This window comes from Salmo salar, chromosome ssa26 (genome assembly GCF_905237065.1).
Source record: "Salmo salar chromosome ssa26, Ssal_v3.1, whole genome shotgun sequence".
Taxonomy (NCBI): domain Eukaryota; kingdom Metazoa; phylum Chordata; class Actinopteri; order Salmoniformes; family Salmonidae; genus Salmo; species Salmo salar.
Genome location: NC_059467.1, coordinates 16359740 through 16385398, shown reverse-complemented (window position 1 = coordinate 16385398; position 25659 = coordinate 16359740). Strand labels below are relative to the sequence as shown.

At 44.5% G+C, this 25659-nt stretch overlaps 1 protein-coding gene across 1 annotated transcript in view; it reads right to left on the bottom strand.

The window, feature by feature from the left end:
• The window catches only part of fam189a1 (family with sequence similarity 189 member A1), a 128239-nt gene that overhangs the window by 21160 nt on the left and 81420 nt on the right, over positions 1-25659 (bottom strand). Inside the window, exons 3-5 of the mRNA XM_014175445.2 lie at positions 10926-11036; positions 6184-6315; positions 753-860 (exon numbers count right to left, since the gene is read on the bottom strand). Coding sequence (XP_014030920.1) covers positions 753-860; positions 6184-6315; positions 10926-11036 — 351 coding nt within the window. The remainder of the gene's footprint in view (positions 1-752; positions 861-6183; positions 6316-10925; positions 11037-25659) is intronic.

Sequence of the window (25659 nt, the reverse complement as noted above, 5' to 3'; positions counted from 1 at the left end):
TTCCAGTTCTCTGCTGCTAATGACTGGAATGAACTGCAAAAATCACTGAAGCTGGAGACTCATATCTCCCTCACTAACTTTAAGCACCAGCTGCCTGAGCAGCTCACAGATCACTGCACCTGTACATAGCCCGTCTGTAAATAGCCCATCCGACTACCTCATCCCCATACTGTTATTTATTTTGCTCCTTTGCACCCCAGTATCTCAACTTGCACACTCATCTTCTGCACATCTATCACTCCAGTGTTTAATTACTATATTGTAATTATTTCGCCACTGTGGCCTATTTATTGCCTTACCTCCCTTATCCTACCTCATTTGCACACACTGTATATAGACTTTTTCTATTGCATTATTGACTGTATGTTTGTTTATTCCATGTGTAACTCTGTGTTGTTGTTTGTGTCGCACTGCTTTGCTTTATCTTGGCCAGGTCGCAGTTGTAAATGAGAACTTGTTCTTAACTAGCCTACCTGGTTAAATAAAGGTGAATTTTTTAGATTTTTTTTTTTTTAAAGCTGGTCAGATTAAAGACAATTTATTCCAAATCTGTATGGTACTACAATACTACTGATACTACTACCACCATCTGAGGGGGAGAATTTTGAAGCCAGCATTAGAAGGCCAAGTGTGTTTACCTTTCATGATGGTTCAGAGCTGCTCTCCATAAGGCTATAGATCAGTCTCATTGAGTCCAGGTCAGACAGAGTCAGAGACAAAGTGTCCATTGTGTTCTCTGTCACACTACTTACGATCTGTAGCACATCAGTGGAGACCATCTGCATGCAGCACATGGCAGTGGCCAGGGCACAGACGATGGTGGAGATGACATTCAGGGCGCACACACTAAACAGGAGCTCCTACAGGACCCAGGCAGAGGGAGAGAGGAAAGGGGGGAGGGAAAGAGGAGAGGGAAGGGGGAGAGGGAGAGAGAAGGGAGAGGGAGTCACATTTGAGCCAGTGAGGAAAGCTAAGCAAATATTACAGCATGAGAACACAAGAGAGGAGATAAATATATTGAGGGAACAAATGAATGAGAGAGAGACTGAAGGTGACACAGACAATGGTGATGTCATTACCAAGGCGACACAGCACAGCATGGACTAGCTAGCAGGGGAGCACTGCAGAGGAAGGATACAGTACATCATAACAGCAGAAAATCGGCCCTTAAATCTGAGAATGATCCAACCAGGAACACAGTCACCCTCATAGCTCAGCACTGCATTTCCTGCAGCGCCATCCTCTCCCACTCATTAAACCATGTGGGAATGAAGCAATATGAATCCCTGTCGGCCCTGACACTTCATGTCATAAAAGCCTGTTTGCAGACAACTAACTAAATGCAGCCCAGACTGGCTGCTTTGAAACCCCAGTCAGCAGCATTGCTTACAACCACAGGAACAGTCTAGAAAGAAATGAAACACCCACACTGGTCATAAAATGTTTTGTGTGAGTTTGACATTTGCCCAAGCTCCCTTTTTATTTTGACATGTGTTCACCATTGGGAGGCAACCGATGTTGAAAATTGTTGAGGTTATAGCAATGGATTCCCATTGATATGGCAGGTGAAATCTCTGATAACCTTGGTGTTCTTGTGACCAGAGAGCTCGAGACTCACACAGCCTTTCACAGATGCAGCCTACATTTGGCAGGTGAGGTCCCGAGTCTGTGAAACAGATCCTTTCTCAGTCAGTCCCTTTGAGAAACACATTGTGTGATGAGCAGGCAGCTTAAAGCTAACGCCTGCCTCTCTGGAGACTGACAGGAGAGGGGAATGAGGAGGGGCCTTACAGAAATACTGTGAAATAGAACGTCTAATCAGCACCATGGACCATGGTAACCAACCAAGACCATGAACAGTGCCTTCTACTGTTGAGATGTGATATAATAGGACATCTCATCACCATGGTAACCAACCAAGACCATGAACAGTGCCTTCTACTGTTGAGATGTGATATAATAGGACATCTCATCACCACCATGGACCATGGTAACCAACTAAGACCATGAACACTGCCTTCTACTGTTGAGGTGTGATATAATAGGACATCTCATCACCACCATGGACCATGGTAACCAACTAAGACCATGAACACTGCCTTCTACTGTTGAGATGTGATATAATAGGACATCTCATCACCACCACGGACCATGGTAACCAACTAAGACCATGAACACTGCCTTCTACTGTTGAGATGTGATATAATAGGACATCTCATCACCACCACGGACCATGGTAACCAACTAAGACCATGAACACTGCCTTCTACTGTTGAGATGTGATATAATAGGACATCTCATCACCACCATGGACCATGGTAACCAACTAAGACCATGAACACTGCCTTCTACTGTTGAGATGTGATATAATAGGACATCTCATCACCACCACGGACCATGGTAACCAACTAAGACCATGAACACTGCCTTCTACTGTTGAGGTGTGATATAATAGGACTGCAAGCTTAAAGTCCAGAGTTTTTCTGTTCAGGTTGCACGGTCAAGAAAAACTCCTGTCCCGAAAGCAATCTTCTACTTCAACACAGCTTCTACTTCAACACAGCTTACCAATAATAGCGCCATTGTAAATGAGCACGGATCAAGAGGGAACCATCTCTCTTCCTAGTCTCTGTAGGTAAGGTGATAATAGCCCCCTGAAGAGGTGTCTGTGCAATGCAAGGTTATGCACTGACATAAGATGATGTATTGAATTCTCAGCAAGAATAAATATGCATACTAGTGAAATTGAACCCCATGCAACCTGAAAATAGGCTCTTGATTTCATTCCATGTTGCTTTTCTTTGTTACTTGGCTAGACTTCAAGGTGAAATAATGCCGGTAAGTGTCCTCACCCATACAGTGCTTTTTCTAATAGCTATTTTCTGGCATTCTGATCATGTGGATACTGAACAGGGAGAAATCCACAGCCTGAGCTAACCACAGTGAGGACCACAAATTACCATGGTATTTTACTCTTATTCTAAATACTATGTTTACATTTTCAAACAGACAATAGAGAGCCATTATGGATGAACAATGTTTGTTTGGAGCACAGTATTATTTCCTAGTGATATTCACTGTACATACTAGTACCACAGTATGGCATAGTGTCATTGTAGCTTTGGAGAGAGATTTGACAAGCAGAGTAGACAGACCTATAAGGCAAACAAGAGGCAGATCTGTCACTTCTGGCCTTCAACTATGTTCTCTCACTTCCCTGTCTGGCCTAATATGATCAAACCCTAACACGCAAACAGGATCATGTTATTAGTTCTGACTCAGTCACTTTATTTGGCACAGGGGAACAAAGTGCTAGCTTGGCAGAGATGTTCCTGTGTACTTAGAGAGGTGAATAATACATGGAGATTGGTACTTCAGTATAAACATGCATAGTAACTCTTTTCAAAGAGGAGACATTTTGTTTATTTTCCTTTGCATTATATCTTGTTTGAGGTGTTGACACAGCTGATTTCTCCTCATCTTTTTGGGATACGTTCCTGTTCCATGCCTTGCTAGTCACACAAACCCAATCCAGATACCGGGAGTCACAGGAGACCCATGTCCTCATTCAGTGTAGCCTATTTCATTATTCAGTTCTCTTTGCAGTGTTGCATCACCTTGTGCATCCAATCTACCAAACAAACTGGCATCAATGGTAAGTTCAATGGCTTACTCCGGGGAAAGGAATTAGAGAGAAGATGATGCCAAATGAATGATTCTTGAGCTTCACTTACAATTTCAAGGAGAGAGAGAAAAATAGACTGAGATCTAGGCATTGAATATGTACTGTACATATCATTGTCCAGTCTCATCAAAAGCAGAATGTGAACTAAAAAGTATAGATTGGAATTCAAGTTTTGAAAATCCCAATGTTGTGTTTTATGGAGTTTCTGGTAGAATGTTATTGCCGTTTTGTTGCTGTGCGAAATCATGCTGTTGCTTTGTGAAGAAAGACAAGTATGCATAGCTTACACATTTACATTCAATCGTACATTCATAAAGCAAAGAATAAAAATATCCTTCATGAGTCATGGGCTATATTGAATATAATGACTTGTAAGTGTTTATAAGTGCTACATACGTGAATTTCCTGTATTATTATAATTTTTTTGTGTTTTGTATTTTATCCCCTTTTTCTCTCCAATTTTGTGATATTCATCGCTGCAGCTCTCCAACTGGCCCGGGAGAGGCGAAGGTCGAGTCATGCGTCCTCCGAAATATGACCCGCCAAACCGCACTCCTTAACACCCGCCAGCTTAACCCGGAAGCCAGTCGCACCAATGTGTCGGAGGAAACGCCATTCAACTGACGACCAGGGTCAGCCTGCAGGCGCCCGACCCGCCACAAGGAGTCACTAGAGCGCGATGAGTCAAGTAAAGTTCTCCCGGCCAAACCTTCCCCTAACCCGGACGAAGCTGGGCCAATTGTGCGCCGCCCTATGGGACTCCCGGTCACGGCTGGTTGTGACACAGCCTGGGAACAAACCCGGGTCGATGCAGTGCCTTAGACCGCTGCGCCCCCGTATTTCCTGTATTTTATTGGATTGAGAATCATTGAAAAATGTACAGGTGAAAACACTGTACACAACTTATCTTGTAATTAAAGCTCTGCCTTTTCCTACCAAGGAAAATTAGGAAAACCGGCCACAATGCAGGAAATATAGGTCTGAACACACGCATTTGGGCTATGGCAACACACTGTAAATCATATCTTTATAAACAAAAAATACAACTACATATTTTTGTTCTATTTTCATGGGCTTTGGGCGATCCTAAAACACAGACAGCACACTTGTGTTGTAGCTGTGTTGTATACATCTGCCTTGCAGATGTGAGAAGAAATATTACTTGTGTGTGTTTTCCCTGGCGATTAACATTTGCATATTGACATGGTAAATCATGTCAGGGTAGCAACTGTAATAATACATTGAAGGAAGCTGTTAATAAGGTGTTCATACAGAGTTGAACCTCCCTGAACACAACAGCCCTGCCTGGTTACCTGGAGCCAGGCTGGGATCAGGCTGGGATCAGCAGCTCCACTGCCAAGGTTACACACCCCGCCTTCACTCAGGAATCCACAAATGAACTGAATCCTCGTTCCACACTCATTACTCATGGCTTTAGGCAATGACAGGTTAAAATTCAGGAAGAGGAACATGTGATTTGAAGCACTGTGAATGAAACCAATACTTCTGGGGTATAAGTATTACAATATCTATGGGGACATGAACCTATTTTTGGTTTTTACAGAAAAAACAGGTTCTGTTTTCTACACGTTCTGGTTTGAAATGGGTAGTTAACTGTGAACTACATCGATACGCCAAAGTGGTGACATACATTCTATGCATGTAACTTACTTGTAAAGTATCATTTTTCAATCTAGGCTGTGTATTGGAGGGACGTTTGGAGGCAGACAGCAGCAGTATTACTTTATTAATATCTAGACCGAGGATGATGGAGAGCCGTGATGGCCATTGCCTTATATGACATCTGACTTAACTCACCCTATCTGACTTCCTTAGCACATAATACAGTTTTATAGTGTCCATTCTGACATCTTGTTAATGGTCTATGATCATGATGACTAGCAGGGTTGGATCTTTCCTCTTTCATACCCATGCTTCATTTTAAAGGGACTTTTATTTAGTTATCAATGTCTTATAATCAATCAGTGGCATGAAATGAAAGGATTGGAACACTGTAATCCAATAAAGATGCAGCTGCATATAGATCACCATGCCGACAGAAGGCTTTTCAGTTCATATAATCTCCAGAGATCATGAACTGAGCGAACTGGCAAAGCCAAGCTGACAGACTATGCAATTAATATGACTAAGAGCTATGTGTGGATTAGAAGACAAATGCGGTTGCCATTCTCAGTTTCCTGTTCTACTCATCCGAGCCTGTAAGTTTCCACTTGTGTTTTACATTGTCTGTGTATCAGCTAAGCTCCCACGACTTGTTATTCATTACACCAAGGTATACCAGTACAGAGTAGGAGAACATTTCAGCTTGAACAAGTCTGGAGGATCAAGTTACATGGGACAACATAACATAATGGGAATCCTTTCCTTGGAACGAGGCTATAGCGTACACATCAAAGAAGAAATGGTGTAACATACACATACCTGTCTAGTCACACACATGTACACGCACGCACACACACTCTCACACTTCCACCCACCTTGAGGTGTTGGCGTATGGTGTCGCAGTCGCTCAGTGGGTTCAGTTTGAGCGTCTCTCCTAGGTTGTTGCAGCTGGAGCTCTGGTGCTGCAGTTCACAGCACACACACACACCGTCGCTGTCAAACTTTATCTGGGGGAGAGAAAGGACAGGGGTAAGTAAAGGGGCTATTGGATATCAGTGAGAACTCACGGTACTCTTTCCCACACTTGATAATGTTACAACACACCCTAGCCCTGTGTCTCCTCTTCCGCCATTTGCATAAAGCAGAATCTTAATGCTTCTCTATGACGGAGATCAGACTTACACCTCTGTCTCTGCCTGCTCTGATACTTTCCCTGCCAGAATACACTCTTAGCACCTTTTTTTCTATCTAGAACCTAAAAGGGTTCTTCAGCTGTCCCCATAGGAGAACCCTTTGAAGAACCCTTTTTTGTAGTACCATTTCCATAGAGGGTTCTACATGGAACCAAAAAGGGTTCTCCTATGGGGACAGCCAAATAACCCTTTTTTCTAACATGACAACAGAGGAATCTACAGTGTTGGAGGATTACTTAACACAGTGAGTTGTAAGGCAGAGTTAACAGGGGGAGGATCTTGAGGTGCTGCTACAACTACTAACTATGTGACCCAGATTGTAAGGAGGCGGGACGTGAACCTACCCATCATGGGTTAATTGCATGGGGGAGTGAAGTCCATTAATATTTCAGTCATAGCGGGGTATGTATGGTCTCCAAGGAGCCGTGTACAGTAGTAAAGGGAACTGGGGAGAGGCATTTAGTCTCGTATACTAATCACTCAGTCAGCAGTAGTGATGTCCTGCTGGTGAAAATGACAGATCTCTGGACCATTGTTGTAGTCTGGCTCTATACTCAACACACTATGAGGAACGCAAGGTCTAACTCGCTTGCTCTCTCTCTCTCTCCTGCTCTCTCACCCTCCTGCTCTCTCACTCTCTCTCTCCTGCTCTCTCACTCTCTCTCTTTCTCCTGCTCTGTCTCCTGCTCTCTCACTCTCTCTCCCTCTCTCTATGCTCTCTCTCTATGCTCTCTCTCTCTATGCTCTCTCTCTCGCTATTCTCTCGCGCTCTCTCTCTATGCTCTCTCTCTCGCTATTCTCTCGCTATTCTCTCTCTCTCTCTCTCTCTCTCTCTCTCTCTCTCTCTCTCTCTCTCTCTCTCTCTCTCTCTCTCTCTCTCTCTCTCTCTCTCTCTCTGTCTCTCTCACACACTGTGGAGATCCTTGGAGGAAGTAGACTCATGTGTGTTGATGCATGATGTGGTGTACATGTTTGCATGTTCCTCATGTCCCAGCAGACCAGACGGCACACAGGGGGTCTTGCAGTATGTCAGTGCCATATGAATGAACAATTAGATTAGAATATCTAAGTCTGCAGAGCAGCACAGCCATTGCAGTGTTGTTTTCATTTTGATAATCTATTCATGCATTGCTTTCATTTAATGGTGCAGTGTATGACAAGCTCTCTATTTCTGCAGATTTCTACATTTTGGGTGTGAAACGGCGCGTGAAACAGTGATTTGAACGTCTGATGTCACTAGACACAACCTGAGCGGTAATCTACCAGCCTTAGCCACATGAGCACTCCACATAGGACCCATCATGCATTTCACCAGCCCATCCAAGATAGACTTGGATGGGCTGGTGACAAGTGGTTTGTCACCAGCCCAGAGAACAACCACCAGCAACTTAGAAAGCCTTTCAGTTCACACACACAAACACCTCCTGCTCTGCTCTAGTTCCTGCCTTCCATCTCCACTCAGACAAAAACTGCATAAAAGTGGTCGATCCTTTCCAAAACAAATGTGGGATGCCCTCTAAACTAGTTATGCCTTCTGAACAGATTATGCACCTCGCCGGAGCCAAATGCATGCTCAGGGAATGCTACTGTTTATCCTCGCCATACACTGGAACTCTATCAGGTAGACCAGCCATCCTGATGGGGATTGTAGTGTACATCATGTGCAGGGCACTAGTTTTGCCTGTCACATCCTCCCCCCTCCCTCCTCCCTCCGTCACGTTCAGATTCAGAAATCCTCAATGTCCTCAATGATGCAATTCGTTTTGCAGCAATCACAATACGTACAGGTTAAATCCCATATTTAAAAACAATAACATCACAATTGCAAAGGATATTTACAAAGAAGTCGGACGGATAGACAGGCTCCCTGAGAAAGAAGTGTGGTTCTCCTCCGCTCTGCAGATCATTCCTCTTCCCAGAACCTCCCTTCTACGGGCCCCAACACATTACATCACAACTCGTGTCACCCGTCCCTAGTGTTGATGACGGGTGTAAAACATCTTGACAAACATCTTGAGATGTAATGCTACGCTAAGCTACATTGGGCACTGGTAAAACAAGGGCTTTAATGTCAACTTCCTGGAAGTGATTCAAGGAGAGGGCTTAGGCAGTGTCTCACAGGGAGGGGAGTAGTGCCATGCTAAACCTGATGACACACTCTCTGTGTGACCAGGTCCAGTAAACCCTCACGTCACTCTGGCATTTACAAAGATAGGTTTCAAGTTGAGTCAACAGCTCAATATGACATTCATGGACTTGTAATGTATACATTATTTGGATTTATTCACTATGCAAGATGGAGGCAGTTGACATTGATGGTGATGAAATACCCCAGTTGGTTGGACTGTACAGGTGAGTTACAGCTAACTGGAGAAAGGTCACCTCAGGAGCCTGGATGGAATAATAGAGAGTCCTTACTTATTCACGCTCTCTTATAACTGCACAAGGAATGGAAATGAATTCATTAAAGCCTAGCAGTGTTTATGTATCCACTGCAAAGCCTGCAAACAATGCCAGAGTGGTTAATTGATTAGACCAACTAAATTAGAATTCCCATGTGATTAATGTGGCTAGAATAGCAGATCTTCAGTGTAATTACCAACAACAGTCATGTGAGGAGAACCATCCTCAGTTTAACTACTATGATGATTCGCTTTCCTCTTATCCTTTCTGCTTGACAGATGTGTGTTATTTCCAATGTTCTAAAATTCTAAGAATTAAAACATTCGTTTTTTGCAAAGAGATGGTTTGAATCAATATAATTAGAGTCCAGTTGTCGTTGCCTCCCCTGCTACTGGGTCTCTCTGTGTTACTGGGTCTGTCTGTGTTACTGGGTCTCTCTGTGCTACTGGGTCTGTCTGTGTTACTGGGTCTGTCTGTGTTACTGGGTCTGTCTGTGTTACTGGGTCTGTCTGTGCTACTGGGTCTGTCTGTGCTACTAGGACTGTCTGTGTTACTGGGTCTGTCTGTGTTACTGGGTCTGTCTGTGTTACTGGGACTGTCTGTGTTACTGGGTCTGTCTGTGTTACTGGGTCTGTCTGTGTTACTGGGTCTGTCTGTGCTATTGGGTCTCTCTGTGCTACTGGGTCTGTCTGTGCTACTGGGTCTGTCTGTGCTACTGGGTCTGTCTGTGCTACTGGGTCTGTCTGTGCTACTGGGTCTGTCTGTGCTACTGGGTCTCTCTGTGCTACTGGGTCTTTCTGTGCTATTGGGTCTCTCTGTGCTACTGGGTCTGTCTGTGCTATTGGGTCTCTCTGTGCTACTGGGTCTGTCTGTGCTATTGGGTCTGTCTGTGCTACTGGGTCTGTCTGTGATATTGGGTCTCTCTGTGCTACTGGGTCTGTCTGTGCTATTGGGTCTGTCTGTGCTATTGGGTCTGTCTGTGCTATTGGGTCTGTCTGTGCTACTGGGTCTGTCTGTGCTTGGTGCTGGGGCAGACTGAAGCCGGGGAGAGAGATAGTAGAACGGGGCCGTATTCCGGATAAGGGAATGCAGGATATCCTGTGGAGCTGACTGCAGTGCTGATACAACCCCACACAACACAGTGGTCACAGAACAGAATAGGCAGGCTAGGGGCTTGAGCTGTTCTTCTGCTATAAATAATCCCTTCATAGACATCCATTCAGCACACACAATACACAGTATACAAGCACACTGTGCTACTCAGAGCTGGAGCCATGTGGAGAAGTACCGTATTCAAATATTTGTTTCCATTTTTAATCCCCCAAAAGCTATTCATTATTTATAGCTTATTAAACACTAATTAAATTAGTCCAGAATTTATGGATTTCAGTATTTTCTTTTACAGAGAAAACCCTTTTAGAGGACTTTGAGAGCTGTGATTTTCTATGCCCCTAACAGCATAGTTGATCTAGGAACTTCACTCTTGTCATGAGTCTATAGATTCATGTAATCTATGCTAGTATCAGGTACTCCTTCCCCAGCCTGGTCCTGACACATGCGTTCTGCCACGCCGTCTGAAAACGGGAACAGAAATGAAACCTGCCGCAGACAGCAGACAAATTGAAAGCGCTCTCTCTCCCCAGACGGCGGATTATTATGTTTTTCTTAATAATTAAACTATGAGCTCCAGTGGGTAATCAGACAGACAAACGGCACTGAGCCCTACTATTAAGAAGGACGTAGGAGTGGCTGGCGTTAATATTTATTTTTACTGTGAGCTGGGTGGGTGGGGCGGTGCTCTGCACACTGATTCAACTGGTGTGTGAGACTGACAGATCCCAGACAAGCTTTTCAACACCAGGTGCCACAACTCCTGCATATGAACAGGGGCCCCACCACATCCACCGGCCCCTGTTAAGATGGAAGAGATAGGGAACCAGTACTGGCCCGTGTAGATGGGAGAGATAGCGCACATGCAGGGGGGACAGAGGGGGTAGAGGGGCAGGGCACTGGTCTCTCACCAGCTGACAGTCCTCCAGAGAGTTGACCAACTGAGCGTTCTGGCAGGACAGGATGGAGCCAGCCAGGTTGAGCATCACACACACCGCCGACAGCAGCATGAAGAAGGTGATCTGTGGAGAGACGGAGTAGAGATGTTGACATTTATAGAGCAACAGTAGACCAACACAATACAGCCATAACATCATGTCCTCTAGGAAATGTACAGGCATTCACCAGTTATTTCATTTTCATGTTGTCTTGTGGTAGGCAGTAATGTGTTTTTTTTAATGCATGGTTACAATGAGAGGGAAGGCTTCACCAATCAATATTGACTGATTGACTGATTGCATTGAGTCATCAGGGGGAGGAAAAGGCAACAGATGATCACAGAAATCAATAACCTTTTTCTCAAACTAATTAAATCCATCTAAGATAAACTTAATCTAATCCATGGATAACCCATCTGCTCAGAGGTTAAGAGCACAAACACCATACATACATATTGACATTTGACAGAGCAACTCTTTACATTGCTCCTAGTAACACTGTCCCTTATAGTTACAGGACTGTCCTTGACACCCTTATACATTTTCTCACAATGCCTTTCGTATCTAGTGTCACCTGAAGACCTAAAGCCCTGATGACGGATGGTCAGGTAGAGGAACCAATCTCCTCCTAATTCCTCAGCCCAACTCCAATCAACACTACTGCTTCCCTACAGCCTGATAGATCTCTTCTGTGGCAATTTCCCCCCTCTCTGCAGTCACCAGAGTAGCTACCTCCATGTTCCCCCTCTAGTCTCCCATTAAAAACAATTCTCTTTATTTTATAGCTGACAGTCCCAGGAAATACATCCTGTGAGGAGAAATAGAGTGAACATTTGGGCTCCTTTAAATCACAGATCAAGTGTAATAGAATGGGTTTAAAGCCGTCAGAGGCCAGTAGATTACAAGGCAGAGCCGGGTCCTGTATATCAGGCCTGGCCTTCATCCACACATACTGTAGCCTGTTTGATTTACAGCCCTGGTCCTGGTCCTGGTGCTGGTGCTGCACCTGATGGAACATTAACCCAGACGAGAGAGCCAGGAGGGAGGGGAGGGACACAGGGGACACCAGCCCAGCCTGGGGGTGGGAGGGAAGTGGGAGGGGAGGACAAGACACATTTACTGAGAAAGAGGTTGACAAACAGACACACGTACAGATGGAGAGGAGGAGAGGGAGCGAGGGAACGAAGGAGGGACAGAGGGAGAGATGTGGTAAACAGATGGAGAGATACTTTTAAATGCTTTTCACCATGCCAGGAAATTGTAGGATTGAAAGGTTGATCGGTACGGTTTGATGGAGGTAGACCACTATATCAGAGGAGAAACACACTACCCCAGGCATTATTCCCTGGCTGTGTGCCCTTGGAGGAAATGCCCGGGGTACAATAACACACATGATGACACTGGCATGACACTGACAGTAACTGGTTGTCAGTAGAAATATGACTACATCCAACCAACTTCATGTCTTTTCAATAAGAACCATGACGTAATAGCCAATAAGGGGTTGAGACGGCTAGAGAGATGGTGGTTTCAGTTGGACTTTAAGACTCAATTCAGCTGCTACATATCTATTCATTTAAACTAAAACACGAGGAGGGACAGAGAAAACAGTTTGAAAGGAAGAGTTAGATCAGAAGATCAGAGAAATAACATGTATTGAATGTTTGTGTGTCCATGGGGCGATTTCCCAGTCACAGACTAAGCCAAATCCTGTAAAAGTATTTTTGAAAGGTGTTTTTTTGGTCCAGGACTAGGCTTAATTTGTGTCCCAGAAACTGCCCCTGTATGTATATGTGTACTCTCTGCCCCTGTATGTATACGTGTACTCTCTGCCCCTGTATGTATACGTGTACTCTCTGCCCTGTATGTATACGTGAACTCTCTGCCCCTGTTTGTATATGTGTACTCTCTGCCCCTGTATGTATATGTGTACTCTCTGCCCCTGTATGTATATGTGTACTCTCTGCCCCTGTATGTATATGTGTACTCTCTGCCCCTGTATGTACACGTCTACTCTGCCCCTGTATGTATACGTGTACTCTCTGCCCCTGTATGTATACGTGTACTCTCTGCCCCTGTATGTATGTGTGTACTCTCTGCCCCTATATGTATACGTGTACTCTCTGCCCCTGTATGTATACGTGTACTCTCTGCCCCTGTATGTACAGTTGAAGGTGGAAGTTTACATACACCTTAGCCAAATACATTTAAACTCAGTTTTTCACAATTCCTGACATTTAATCCTAGTAAAAATTCCCTGTCTTAGGTCAGTTAGGATCACAACTTTATTTTAAGAATGTGAAATGTCAGAATAATAGTAGAGATGATTTATTTAAGCTTTTATTTCTTTCATCACATTCCCAGTTGGTCAGAAGTTTACATACACTCAATTAGTATTTGGTAGCATTGCCTTTAAATTGCTTAACTTGGGTTGAATGTTTCGGGTAGCCTTCCACAAGCTTCCCACAATAAGTTGGGGCAATTTTGGCCCATTCCTCCTGACGGAGCTGGTGTAACTGAGTCAGGTTTGTAGGCCTCCTTGCTCGCACATGCTTTTTCAGTGCTGTTCACACATTTTCTATAGGATTGAGGTCAGGGCTTTGTGATGGCCACTCCAATACCTTGACTTTGTTGTCCTTAAGCCATTTTGCCACAACTTTGGAAGTATGCTTGGGGTCATTGTCCATTTGGAAGACACATTTGCGACCAAGCTTTAACTTCCTGACTGATGCCTTGAGATGTTGCTTCAATATATACACCTAATTTTCCTTTCTCATGATGCCATCTATTTTGTGAAGTGCACCAGTCCCTCCTGCAGCAAAGCACCCCCACAACATGATGCTGCCACCCCCGTGCTTCACGATTGGGATGGTGTTGTTCGGCTTGCAAGCCTCCCCCTTTTTCCTCCAAATATAACGATGGTCATTATGGCCAAACAGTTCTATTTTTGTTTCATCAGACCAGAGGACATTTCTCCAAAAAGTACGATCTTTGTCCCCATATGCAGTTGCAAACCGTAGTCTGGCTTTTTTATGGCAGTTTAGGAGCAGTGGCTTCTTCTTTGCTGTGCGGCCTTTCAGGTTATGTTAACATAGGATTAGTTTTACTGTGGATATAGATACTTTTGTAACTGTTTCCTCCAGCATCTTCACAAGGAACTTTGCTGTTGTTCTGGGATTGATTTGCACTTTTCGCACCAAAGTACGTTAATCTCTAGGAGACAGAACGCATCTCCTTCCTGAGAGGTATGATGGCTACGTGGTCACATGGTGTTTATACTTGCGTACTATTGTTTGTACAGATGAACGTGGTACCTTCAGGCATTTGGAAATTGCTCCCAAGAATGAAGCAGACTTGTGGAGGTCCACCATTTTTTTTCTGAGGACACCTCCAATCAACTCAAATTATGTAAATTAGCATATCAGAAGCTTCTAAAGCCATGACATCATTTTCTGGAATTTTCCAAGCTGTTTAAATGCAGTCAACTTAGTGTATGTAATCTTCTGACCCACCGGAATTGTGATACAGTGAATTATAAGTAAAATAATCTGTCTGTAAACAATTGTTGGAAAAATTACTTGTGTCATGCACAAAGTAGATGTCCTAACCAACTTGCCAAAACTATAGTTTGTTAACAAGACATTTGTGGAGTGGTTGAAAAACGAGTTTTAATAACTCCAACATAAGTGTATGTAAACTTCAGACTTCGACTGTATATGTCTACTCTCTGCCCCTGTACGTATACGTGTACTCTCTGCCCCTGTACGTATACGTGTACTCTCTGCCCCTGTACGTATACGTGTACTCTCTGCCCCTGTATGTACGTATATGTGTACTCTCTGCCCCTGTACATACACGTGTACTCTCTGCCCCTGTACGTATACGTGTACTCTCTGCCCCTGTACGTATACGTGTACTCTCTTCCCCTGTACGTATACGTGTACTCTCTGCCCCTGTACGTATACGTGTACTCTCTGCCCCTGTACGTATACGTGTACTCTCTGCCCCTGTAAGTATACGTGTACTCTCTGCCCCTGTACGTATACGTGTACTCTCTTCCCCTGTACGTATACGTGTACTCTCTTCCCCTGTACGTATACGTGTACTCTCTGCCCCTGTAAGTATACGTGTACTCTCTTCCCCTGTACGTATACGTGTACTCTCTTCCCCTGTACGTATACATGTACTCTCTGTCCCTGTATGTATAAGTGTACTCTCTGCCCCTGTACGAATACGTGTACTCTCATGCGCTTTTCATTTCTAGCTTGAAATGTGCATGAGGGTGTTTAAACACGGATCATAAAGTGCCCCTGTATTTCCATGTTGATATGTTAATTAACCTTGGATTGTCACATCACTGAATGTGTGTGTGTGTGTGTTACTAAACTAAACTGCCATATGGTAAGAAAAGACAGACTGCTTTAGATGTTCACCTTCAGAGAGACTGTGACGGTCAACATCTTCAGAGTACAACACTCCTTCCCATGCTTCAAATGTCTCATCACTGACGTTAAAGGAAACAAGCAGAAAGCTGAGAACGGACAGTTTTATTACTTTGTGTAAAAACATATTATTAGCTTGACTGAGAATAGAACGAGGCTAAGACAATGACCATTTTGTAAGGCAGAGATTGAGCTGAGAGACCGTTCCTCCAACATCAGTCGTAAAACGCCTATTAATGGGCACCTCTGAGTGTTCGCCTCATCCCCAGCTGAGCACAGCCAATCAAATGAACTGCTCAATCTCACCAGGTTTTCTGCTGCTCTCTCTGTGGCAATTCCCACTGAGGGGAAAATGCCCCATAGTGTGAGGTACATTTCCATAAAACAATCATATACTTACACAATCATACTAAATATGTTGTTACAATGTGTGTTTACTGTTTAGATTGTGGTGGAACTCACACATTTCCTTTCAATATTAAATCAGACTCTCCAAGGATGTTCTGACAAGACATCACTGGTCCAATCTCAGAGGAGCAAAACCAGCATTCTATTCTGTTATTCTATTTGTTTTAATTTGTTTCTGTTCATTTATTTCCCGTCTTTGTTTCCATTATCTTCCTTTTTATTGCTTTCCATAAATTTGATTCAGCACCAAGGCAGACAGGTAAGTGTCTGCAGTAAATCTCATTAATAGCTGAGTTTATCGTCTGTGCCTTATAGCTAACCTGGCTGAATGGCTGTTCTTTTAGAGTCATATTTCACCAACGCATACCTGTCTCCTGGGCTAATGAAAATGTGTGGCTCCACACTGGCTCTGTGTTCTAATTACCATTTGGGATCACATTGCGCTGTTTAACAGACACTCATTAATTACCGTCCGCCACCATGCCCCCAGCATGACAAACAGACTGATTGACAGACTGACAGACACTGCTAGAGCATGCCATCAGAGTTAGGGTCAATAACATTTTTTATTCAGTCAATTTAGGAAGTACAGTCGTGGCCAAATGTTTTGAGAATGACACAAATATTAATTTTCACAAAGTTTGCTGCCTCAGTTTGTATGATGGCAATTTGCATATACTCCAGAATGTTATGAAGAGTGATCAGATGAATTGCAATTAATTCCAAAGTCCCTCTTTGCCATGCAAATGAACTGAATCCCCCCAAAAAACATTTCCACTGCATTTCAGCCCTGCCACAAAAGGACCAGCTGACTTCATGTCAGTGATTCTCTCGTTAACACAGGTGTGAGTGTTGACGAGGACAAGGCTGGAGATCACTCTGTCATGCTGATTGAGTTCAAATAACAGACTGGAAGCTTCAAAAGGAGGGTGGTACTTGGAATCATTGTTCTTCCTCTGTCAATCATGGTTACCTGCAAGGAAACACGTGCCGTCATCATTGCTTTGCACAAAAAGGGCTTCACAGGCAAGGATATTGCTGCCAATAAGATTGCACCTAAATCAACCATTTATCGGATCATCAAGAACTTCAAGGAGAGCGGTTCAATTGTTGTGAAGAAGGCTTCAGGGCACCCAAGAAAGTCCAGCAAGTGCCAGGACCGTCTCCTAAAGTAGATTCAGCTGCGGGATCGGGGCACCACCAGTACAGAGCTTGATCAGGAATGGCAGCAGGCTGGTGTGAGTGCATTTGCACGCACAGTGAGGCAAAGACTTTTGGAGGATGGCCTGGTGTCAAGAAGGGCAGCAAAGAAGCCACTTCTCTCCAGGAAAAACATCAGGGACAGACTGATATTCTGCAAAAGGTACAGGGATTGAACTGCTGAGGACTGGGGTAAAGTCATTTTCTCTGATGAATCCCCTTTCCGATTGTTTGGGGCATCCGGAAAAAAGCTTGTCCAGAGAAGACAAGGTGAGCGCTACCATCAGTCCTGTGTCATGCCAACAGTAAAGCATCCTGAGACCATTCATGTGTGGAGTTGCTTCTCAGCCAAGGGAGTAGGCTTACTCACAATTTTGCCTAAGAACACAGCCATGAATAAAGAATGGTACCAACACATCCTCCGAGAGCAACTTCTCCCAACCATCCAGGAACAGTTTGGTGACGAACAATGCCTTTTCCAGCATGATGGAGCACCTTGCCATAAGGCAAAAGTGATAATTAAGTGGCTCGGGGAACAAAACATCGATATTTTGGGTCCATGGCCAGGAAACTCCCCAGACCTTAATCCCATTGAGAACTTGTGGTCAATCCTCAAGAGGCAGGTGGACAAACAAAAACCCACAAATTCTGACAAACTTCAAGCATTGATTATGCAAGAATGGGTTGCCATCAGTCAGGATGTGGCCCAGAAGTTAATTGAGAGCATGCCAGGGCGGATTGCAGAGGTCTTGAAAAAGAAGGGTCAACACTGCAAATATTGACTCCTTGCATCAACTTCATGTAATTGTCAATAAAAGCCTTTGACACTTATGAAATGCTTGTAATTATACTTCAGTATTCCATAGTAACATCTGACAAAAATATCTAAAGACTCTGAAGCAGCAAACATTGTGGAAATTAATATTTGTGTCATTCTCAAAACCTTTGGCCATGACTGTACACTGAAATTCCAATTCAGTTTACTTCCTGGATCCCAACTCTGCATGCCACTGAGGGACTGAGGAGATTTACACCGCGTGTCACAGTCACCATTTAACACTCGCCAGGATGCCAATATATCCCCACCATTTTGTTTTCTGATCAGTGGACAGGGGATGGAAAACACACAAGACCCAGGCATGGACTTTTTCCATCAGGGCGCTAATCATTCATACATATAGTCATTTCCCTCATGTGTAGTATGGTACTGTATGAGGACCCATGTGTAGTATGGTATGACCACCCACAGGGACGTGTGCAGTTGAAATATGACAGGAAGTTTGAGTCAGTCAGACCAGTCACACAGAGGCAGAATGAGGGAACGATGAGAACACTGTCTGCAAGCTGCAGTGACATGCAACGAGTTGTAGGTCTAACCAACTTTAACTATGGAACAAGAACTAAATAAAATACATCAAATATTCTGTATAATACTAAATTATTAGTTTTGTACAAATATGCAGTATGCCTACACTTCCTTAATTAACCAATAGACATCTAGTGTGTGGAGGGTTGAGGAGAGCCGTCAGACAGTAGAACTGGGATATTTTTTTAACAGCTTTTGAAAACTGAAGGGTGCTTAGAGAGGACAGCTTTGACTTCACTGGCTAGGAAATACATGTTGCTGATAAAGCTGCACGTAGAATGTCTCTAATTTGGACAAAGATCGTTAATATCTTTCCACCTTACAACTCTCCTCATCCGTCTATGACACAAACAGAAAAATAATCTGTTTATTTGCAGAGTAATGAGTCTTTGGTCTAGATTGCTGTTGTTGTCATCCCCTGAATGGTGTTGAAAGCCTTGCGGCCCCATACAGCCCCTCGTCAGCCTATAGCAGTGTCCAGCTCAGTCAAATGTAACATGATAATTGCAGTGTTGATGGAGCATTAGCATTCCATGGGGGACACGTCTGTCTCTGACCCCAGTAACACTGCAGCCCACCAGGCCCGTCTGTCTCTGACCCCAGTAACACTGCAGCCCACCAGGCCCGTCTGTCTCTGACCACAGTAACACTGCAGCCCACCAGGCCCGTCTGTCTCTGACCCCAGTAACACTGCAGACCACCAGGCCCGTCTGTCTCTGACCACAGTAACACTGCAGCCCACCAGGCCTGTCTGCCTCTGTCCACCACTGCACTGCAGACCGACAAGCTCATTAGCCACAATGGCAGACAGGGTCCTATGAAGTCCCCAAAGTCCCCAAAAACTAGTGTTGACTCAACAAAAAAATGTGCTTTGTCACAACAACTAGCAATGTTGCTAGATTGCCATACAGGCACAGGGGCACTGCTGCTACCAACTATATAATGCAGAATATTACCCTTGAAAGATGCAATCTTGGAAAATGAGAAATATGCATGTGTAGTAGAGGCAGAGAGGATGCTCTAGTCTACTCAAAGGCAGCTGCTTGTGTTCCTCTGTGTGTGAGTGTAGAGCCAGGCGTAGAGAAAGGCTGTGGGACAGGCAGAGAGGCCCAGTCTAAACAGAGTCCTGCTCCCCTACAGACGGCCTGGGATGTCCTTCCCCCTGACCCTTGACCCGAGGGAGGGGGTTTATGGGAAGGTAAATAAACCAGAAAAGGCAGACATTGTAAAAACAATTCCCTCTAACTGGGGGTTAACCTCTAGAATGACAACCTGTTGACAAGTGCCCATGCCAGGGCCTGTTAGGGTGGGACTCCTGGGGACTGGAAGCCTGGGGACTGGAGAGATGAGGTGGGGGCGCTGGGGAGTTTTGTCGGAACCGGATGGAGCCATGTTAGACCGAGATGGAGGTATAGGAGCACAGCTCTCTGAGTCCTCTGCTCTGCAGCACCGCTGCGACAAGACATAATTTATTTTCAATTATCTCAGCCGAGAGAGAGATTGGAGAAATGTTGTTATGTTCTTCCTCTTTCTCTAACAAGCCTTGTGATTGTGTTTGCTGCCAACACATCCATTCTGTGTGTCTCTGCAGGGCTGCTAAACTCTATCCAGCAGTGCTTTCACCTCTCAGCCAGACACACATTGATTTCCCAACTCACTCTGTACATAACTAACTTCACACTCCACTTTTCTTCTTTTTTGCCTGTTTAGAGAACAACTACCATAGTAGAGTATAGTGGGTTTGTATTACAATAACCCCAGAGGGTAAGAAAAGCAACATTCGCAGCATGCACTATAGAGTCTTTAATCAGGCAAAGAAAACATAGTGTATTTTTCATATTTTCTTTCCACCGTTTCTGCACTATCACCCCTGTTGACTTGATAAATAGTGGAGACTGAGGGTTAAGGATGGATTTATGGCAGTCCGGTTAGCAGGAAGCCCAGGGCGACAGCAGCTGGTTACAATATCACGGGGCAAAACAGGGAGGGAGTAACCCTTTCCGTCCTGCCTCCCCTTCCAAGCCCTCCATCTCCAAGCCCACCTCTGGCTGTAAGATATGCATGCTCACAGCCATATTGAGTTACCCCGGGTGGCCGTGCACCACAGCGCATGTTTGTACTCCATCACCATGAATATGATCAGAGCCTGCCATGAAGCCAGGCGCAGTCGGTCCATCTCATCCAAACAAACCCTGGTGGTGTTGTTACAAACCCTCAACAGGCAGGCAGGCAGGCTAACCATGGAGAACTGACTGACTGGGAGTCAATCTGAACCAGGCATAATGGATTCCACAGACCCTCATCCCTCAGGGGCAAATGTTTAAACCATGTGAATAGGAGATCACTTACACGTTCCTTCATTAACTGGAGAGGCTGTGGATCCTGATGAGGGTCCCAGTAACTGAGATCTATCAGAGTCGACTGTGAGTGAAAACGCTTTCTCTGTTGTGAGATGGCGACCGCTTCTATCATGGAGGCAGCGTGAATTCAGAGTTACCCGTCTGTCAGTCTGCATATCTGCAAGGGCTGATAAGAGGCCTCAGGGAGGAAAGTTATGTGGAGAAATACATCAGCCAAACACCCTCTATAGGATCAGACCTCATTGAGCTATAATGGCACCAGACCAGGCTGCACATTTCACCCCTCTCAAATGTTCCCCTCCCACAGTATATTTCTAACAGTAACACTGTGGCTACCACATAGTCTGGAGGGGTGAACCAGAGGTCACAGCAGAATAGAAGTCAATTGCGGCATTAATCAACACCTGTTCTATCAATCCATATCCACAAATTTCCAATGAATCTTAGAATAGAATATAATGGAATAGAGCTAACTAGGAAGCATTAGAGAGATAATGAAAGTAGGGCCAGAGATGAGCAGCCCAGGTAATGAGTCCACAGACAGACACAGCAGTGGAGACAGGGGAGTAGAGTAGTGTGGTATCTGCTATGTTGACTGCCCAGGGTAACTGGCCCATAGGCAGAGCACATCGTCTGAGCCACCCTAAAGATCCATTGTTTGAAGCAAAATGAGGGCCACAATACAGCCCAGGGGGGTCACCATGTGATTAGCCTCCACTTTTCAACATTTAATCAGTTCCAACTTTGATGAGAGGATGAAGCGGAACTATCCTTCTGGTCATGAAAAAAATATACAAAAACACCATGAGAGTACAGTAATCAGGTAAACTTGTGTTCTCTCCTCTCCAAGTTTGATGTCAGTAAATAACAGTAACGTGAAGTTGATGTGCTAGCTTGCAGTCATCTTAGAGGACTGCAAGCTAGATAAGCAGATTGTGAGTGCCAAGATTCTGGAAGCAATAGTGCCTCAAGTAAGAGACTCAAAGTACTTCTCATTATCTTGGACTGTAGATCTGACATTATTCACCAGGAGCAACTGTCCATTATTCTGAGAAGCGTGGCTTTAAAGGGAAAGCCAGAGATCAAGGAGCACTTCCTCGGCTTTTGTAAATGTTAAGGTTACAACAGGCTTGAATCTGTCCACTGTCATCTTAGATGAGCTGAACGAACTGAAGATTCCATATGAAGATTGCAGAGGACCAGCTTATGATAATGGGGCCAACATGCAGGGCAAGCACCAAGGAGTACAAGCCAGACCGCTCAAAAAATATCCCAGAGCCGTGCTCGTCCCATGTGGAGCACAGACTCTAAACCTTGTCATTGTAGATGCTGCCAAATCTTCAAAATATGCAGTTGTTTTTTGGGGGGGCATCACCTTCTTTTCAGCTGGCACACAAAGATGGAGTGTTTTGAAGAAACACATGAACATAACCATGAAGTCATGGAGTGACACAAGATGGGAGAGTAGGCTCCAAAGTGTTCATGCAATTAGGTATCAGGTTTCTGAGGTTCGGGAGGCATTACTGGAAACCAGACAGACGATCAACGATCCTGTGCCCAAAGTGGAGGCACAAGTACTTGCAGAGGAAGTTGTGTCCTACCGCTTCTTGATTTGTTGTGTCATATGGTATAAGATACTGACAATGACAAACAAGGTGAACAAGCTCCTCCAATCCGCCTCAATGCAGTTGGATATCGCAGTGAATTTAATCTCATATGCAAAGGCCTCCCCCACTACATACCGGGAAACTGGATTCTCTGAGGCCCAGACAACAGCCAAAAGCATTTGTGTAGAAATGAATGTGGAGGCTGTTCTGAAAGAGAAGAGACTGAGAAACAGCAGGAGGCATTTCAGCTATGAGGCTCCTGATGAACCAGTGACTGACGCACTGAAAAACCTTGTAGTCAACTACATTGCGGTCGACTCTGCTGTGACATTCATGGATGAGAGATTTGAAACACTCAACCAGGTGAAAACCAAATATGGAGTGCTGCTGACCTTCAGCACTGCCTCTCAGATGTCCAGTGAATCTTTAAAGGCTCACTGCATGGAAGTTGAAAACACTCCAACCTTCAGAGATGACTGTGACGTCGGTGGAATGCATCTGGCACACGAGATTCAGAACTGACCTGATCTGCCATCAGATAAGATGACTGCCTTTGAGCTGCTTTCCTTTCTCGGTGAGAAAAACCTGGAGGAACTCTATCCTAACCTTTGGATAGCCCTAAGAATTGCAGTTATCACACCAGTAACAGTAGCATCAGCAGAGAGGAGCTTTTCAAAATGAAATCTCATCAAAAGCTACCTGAGGTCTTCCATGTCAGAGGAACGTTTGAGTGCTCTGGCCATCATGAGCATAAATCATGACGTGGGGAAACACGTGTCCTATGATGACATCATTGATGATTTTGCGTCAAGAAAGTGCAGAAGAGGAATATTTTGATGGTAAGATTTGAATTCAAACATTCAAAGGTTTACACACTTAATAATATTTCAGATTGTATGGCGGAAGTGCATTTGTGTAAATGACTGCTTAACTATGTGACATACTTTCTCAATTTCTTCCAGACATCCAGACAGACTGGTGTCCATGCTGATGCTGAAAATGCCCAGGCTGTAGAGGGAACCAAAGCTAATCACACAGCTGGATAGGTTTTATTTGACTATTTTAAGACATATAGCTGCAGCCATAACCTATAGGCTTATGTTTACATTGTATAGACAAAGCGAATTGGATAATATTGTGAGGACTGGACTAATTACCAGGCAGCAGAGCCAAAGCTCAGTGTTCTATTTTATTATTTTCTACATTTTATATTTTCTACAATTTCTTATTTATGTTAATGTTAATATTCACTTATTTTAAGATTCTATAGAAAATATTGTATTCAATAAATAGTGTTTGTTTATACCTCATTCTGTTCTGTATAGGTCTACTTATTCTTAGGCCGATGGAGCAAACTGTTTTAAAGGAGGGAGGATTGTAGTGGGAGCACTGGGGTGTCGGGTGTAACTGTGTGGCAATGGAAAATGGTTTACATGGCTCACAGATCAGGTAGGAGGGCCCCTTAGCAGAATTTTGCTTAGGGCCCCAGGGAGGTCAGGACCGGCTCTGGGTGTAATCCCAATGCACCAGTAAAAAGCGTTGTCTATTTCAAACTGCTGCTTCACTACAGAGAAAGACAGCGAGAGGCCTATTAGTGTTACTACTTGTGTTTGTTTTGATACCATCTCCTCCAGTCAGAGACATCTCTGCTTCAGTCTGAAGGGCACAGTCAGACGATATGTTGGGGAACAGATCGGTTTCCCTCTTTGGAGAGCATCATCCCGAAAACACTGGCGGGTGACAATAGCAGGATAATATTCTATGATGGTCGCTGAGAATTGCTCTGGCAGCACGGATCATCACAGTCTCGCCAAATAAACAATCAGATAAGGAAGCTAATTCATATTCTAATGAATATGGATCCACAGTTCCTGCTCTGGAGGGCTCTAGGGGAGGACATCATTCATCAGCCTTATCTATCTCAGAGAGAGAGAGAGAGCTGGAGAAACACTGCTCCATACATTATCCTGCACCAAATGCCCTCATCTCTTGTTCTCTCTCTTGTCCCTGTGTTTTTGATGCACAGAGTGTGTACTGTATATGATAAAGAGGGGGATATAGAGAGACAGTAGAGGAGGGCGAGGGGGTTGGGAGACTGGGAGAGAGGTGTTTGAGTGACTGGGAGGAGAGAGAGAGAGAGAGAGAGAGGGTTTTCTGATTGTTTATTTCACTTGTGTTTATTATCTATTCCACTTGCTTTGGCAATGTAAACATGTTTCCCATGCGAATGAAGCCCTTTGAATTGAGAGAGAGAGAGTGTGGGAGACTCCTTGAGTCTGTCTGAGAGAAGCAACAGGATATTCTGTCCTAAACTCACTCAGCCTTATAGCCTAGTTCTTATTCCCACCCTGCCTCCTCATCTTCATCATCATTTCTCTGGTAAATTACAGTCTCTCTCTCAGAGCTCTGCAACAACAGCAAGAGCCCCATTGTTTACACAGGCCTTTGTTTTTCGAGGTCAGCTGAAGCATATTCTACTGGGAGAAAAGTTAATTAGTAATATCCAGGAGAGAGAGAGAGAGAGAGAGAGAGAGAGAGAGAGAGAGAGAGAGAGAGAGAGAGAGAGAGAGAGAGAGAGAGAGAGAGAGAGAGAGAGAGAGAGAGAGAGAGAGAGAGAGAGAGAGAGAGAGAGAGAGAGAGAGAGAGAGAGAGAGAGAGAGAGAGAGAGAGAGAGAGAGAGAGAGAGAGAGAGAGAGAGAGAGAGAGAGAGAGAGAGAGAGAGAGAGAGAGAGAGAGAGAGAGAGAGAGAGAGAGAGAGAGAGAGAGAGAGAGAGAGAGAGAGAGAGAGAGAGAGAGAGAGAGAGAGAGAGAGAGAGAGAGAGAGAGAGAGAGAGAGAGAGAGAGAGAGAGAGAGAGAGAGAGAGAGAGAGAGAGAGAGAGAGAGAGAGAGAGAGAGAGAGAGAGAGAGAGAGAGAGAGAGAGAGAGAGAGATGATGGCAATTTGGGCCAGCAGGCAGGCGAAACAGAAACTGCAGTCCTTTCAAATGTCTCAGCTGAGTTACCCCACTCTCCTGCCTGGACTCTGACTCAGCAAACAAACAGAGCTGGAATCTGTGTGCAAAGCTGTTTGTCAGTGTCTGAAGAACAAGAGCCTGTTCCCCTGGTGTCACCTACTCGAACCAGTGACTGATAATGTAGCCTCGCTGGAGGTGGTACACTCTTAAAAATAAACGTTCTTCAGAGCAATGCCATAGGGCACGTGTCAAACTCATTCCAGGGCCGAGTGTCTGCGGGTTTTCGCTCCTCCCTTGAACTTAATTGATGAATTAAGGTCACTGATTAGCGAGGAGCTCCCCTCACCTGGTTGTCTAGGTCTTAACTGAA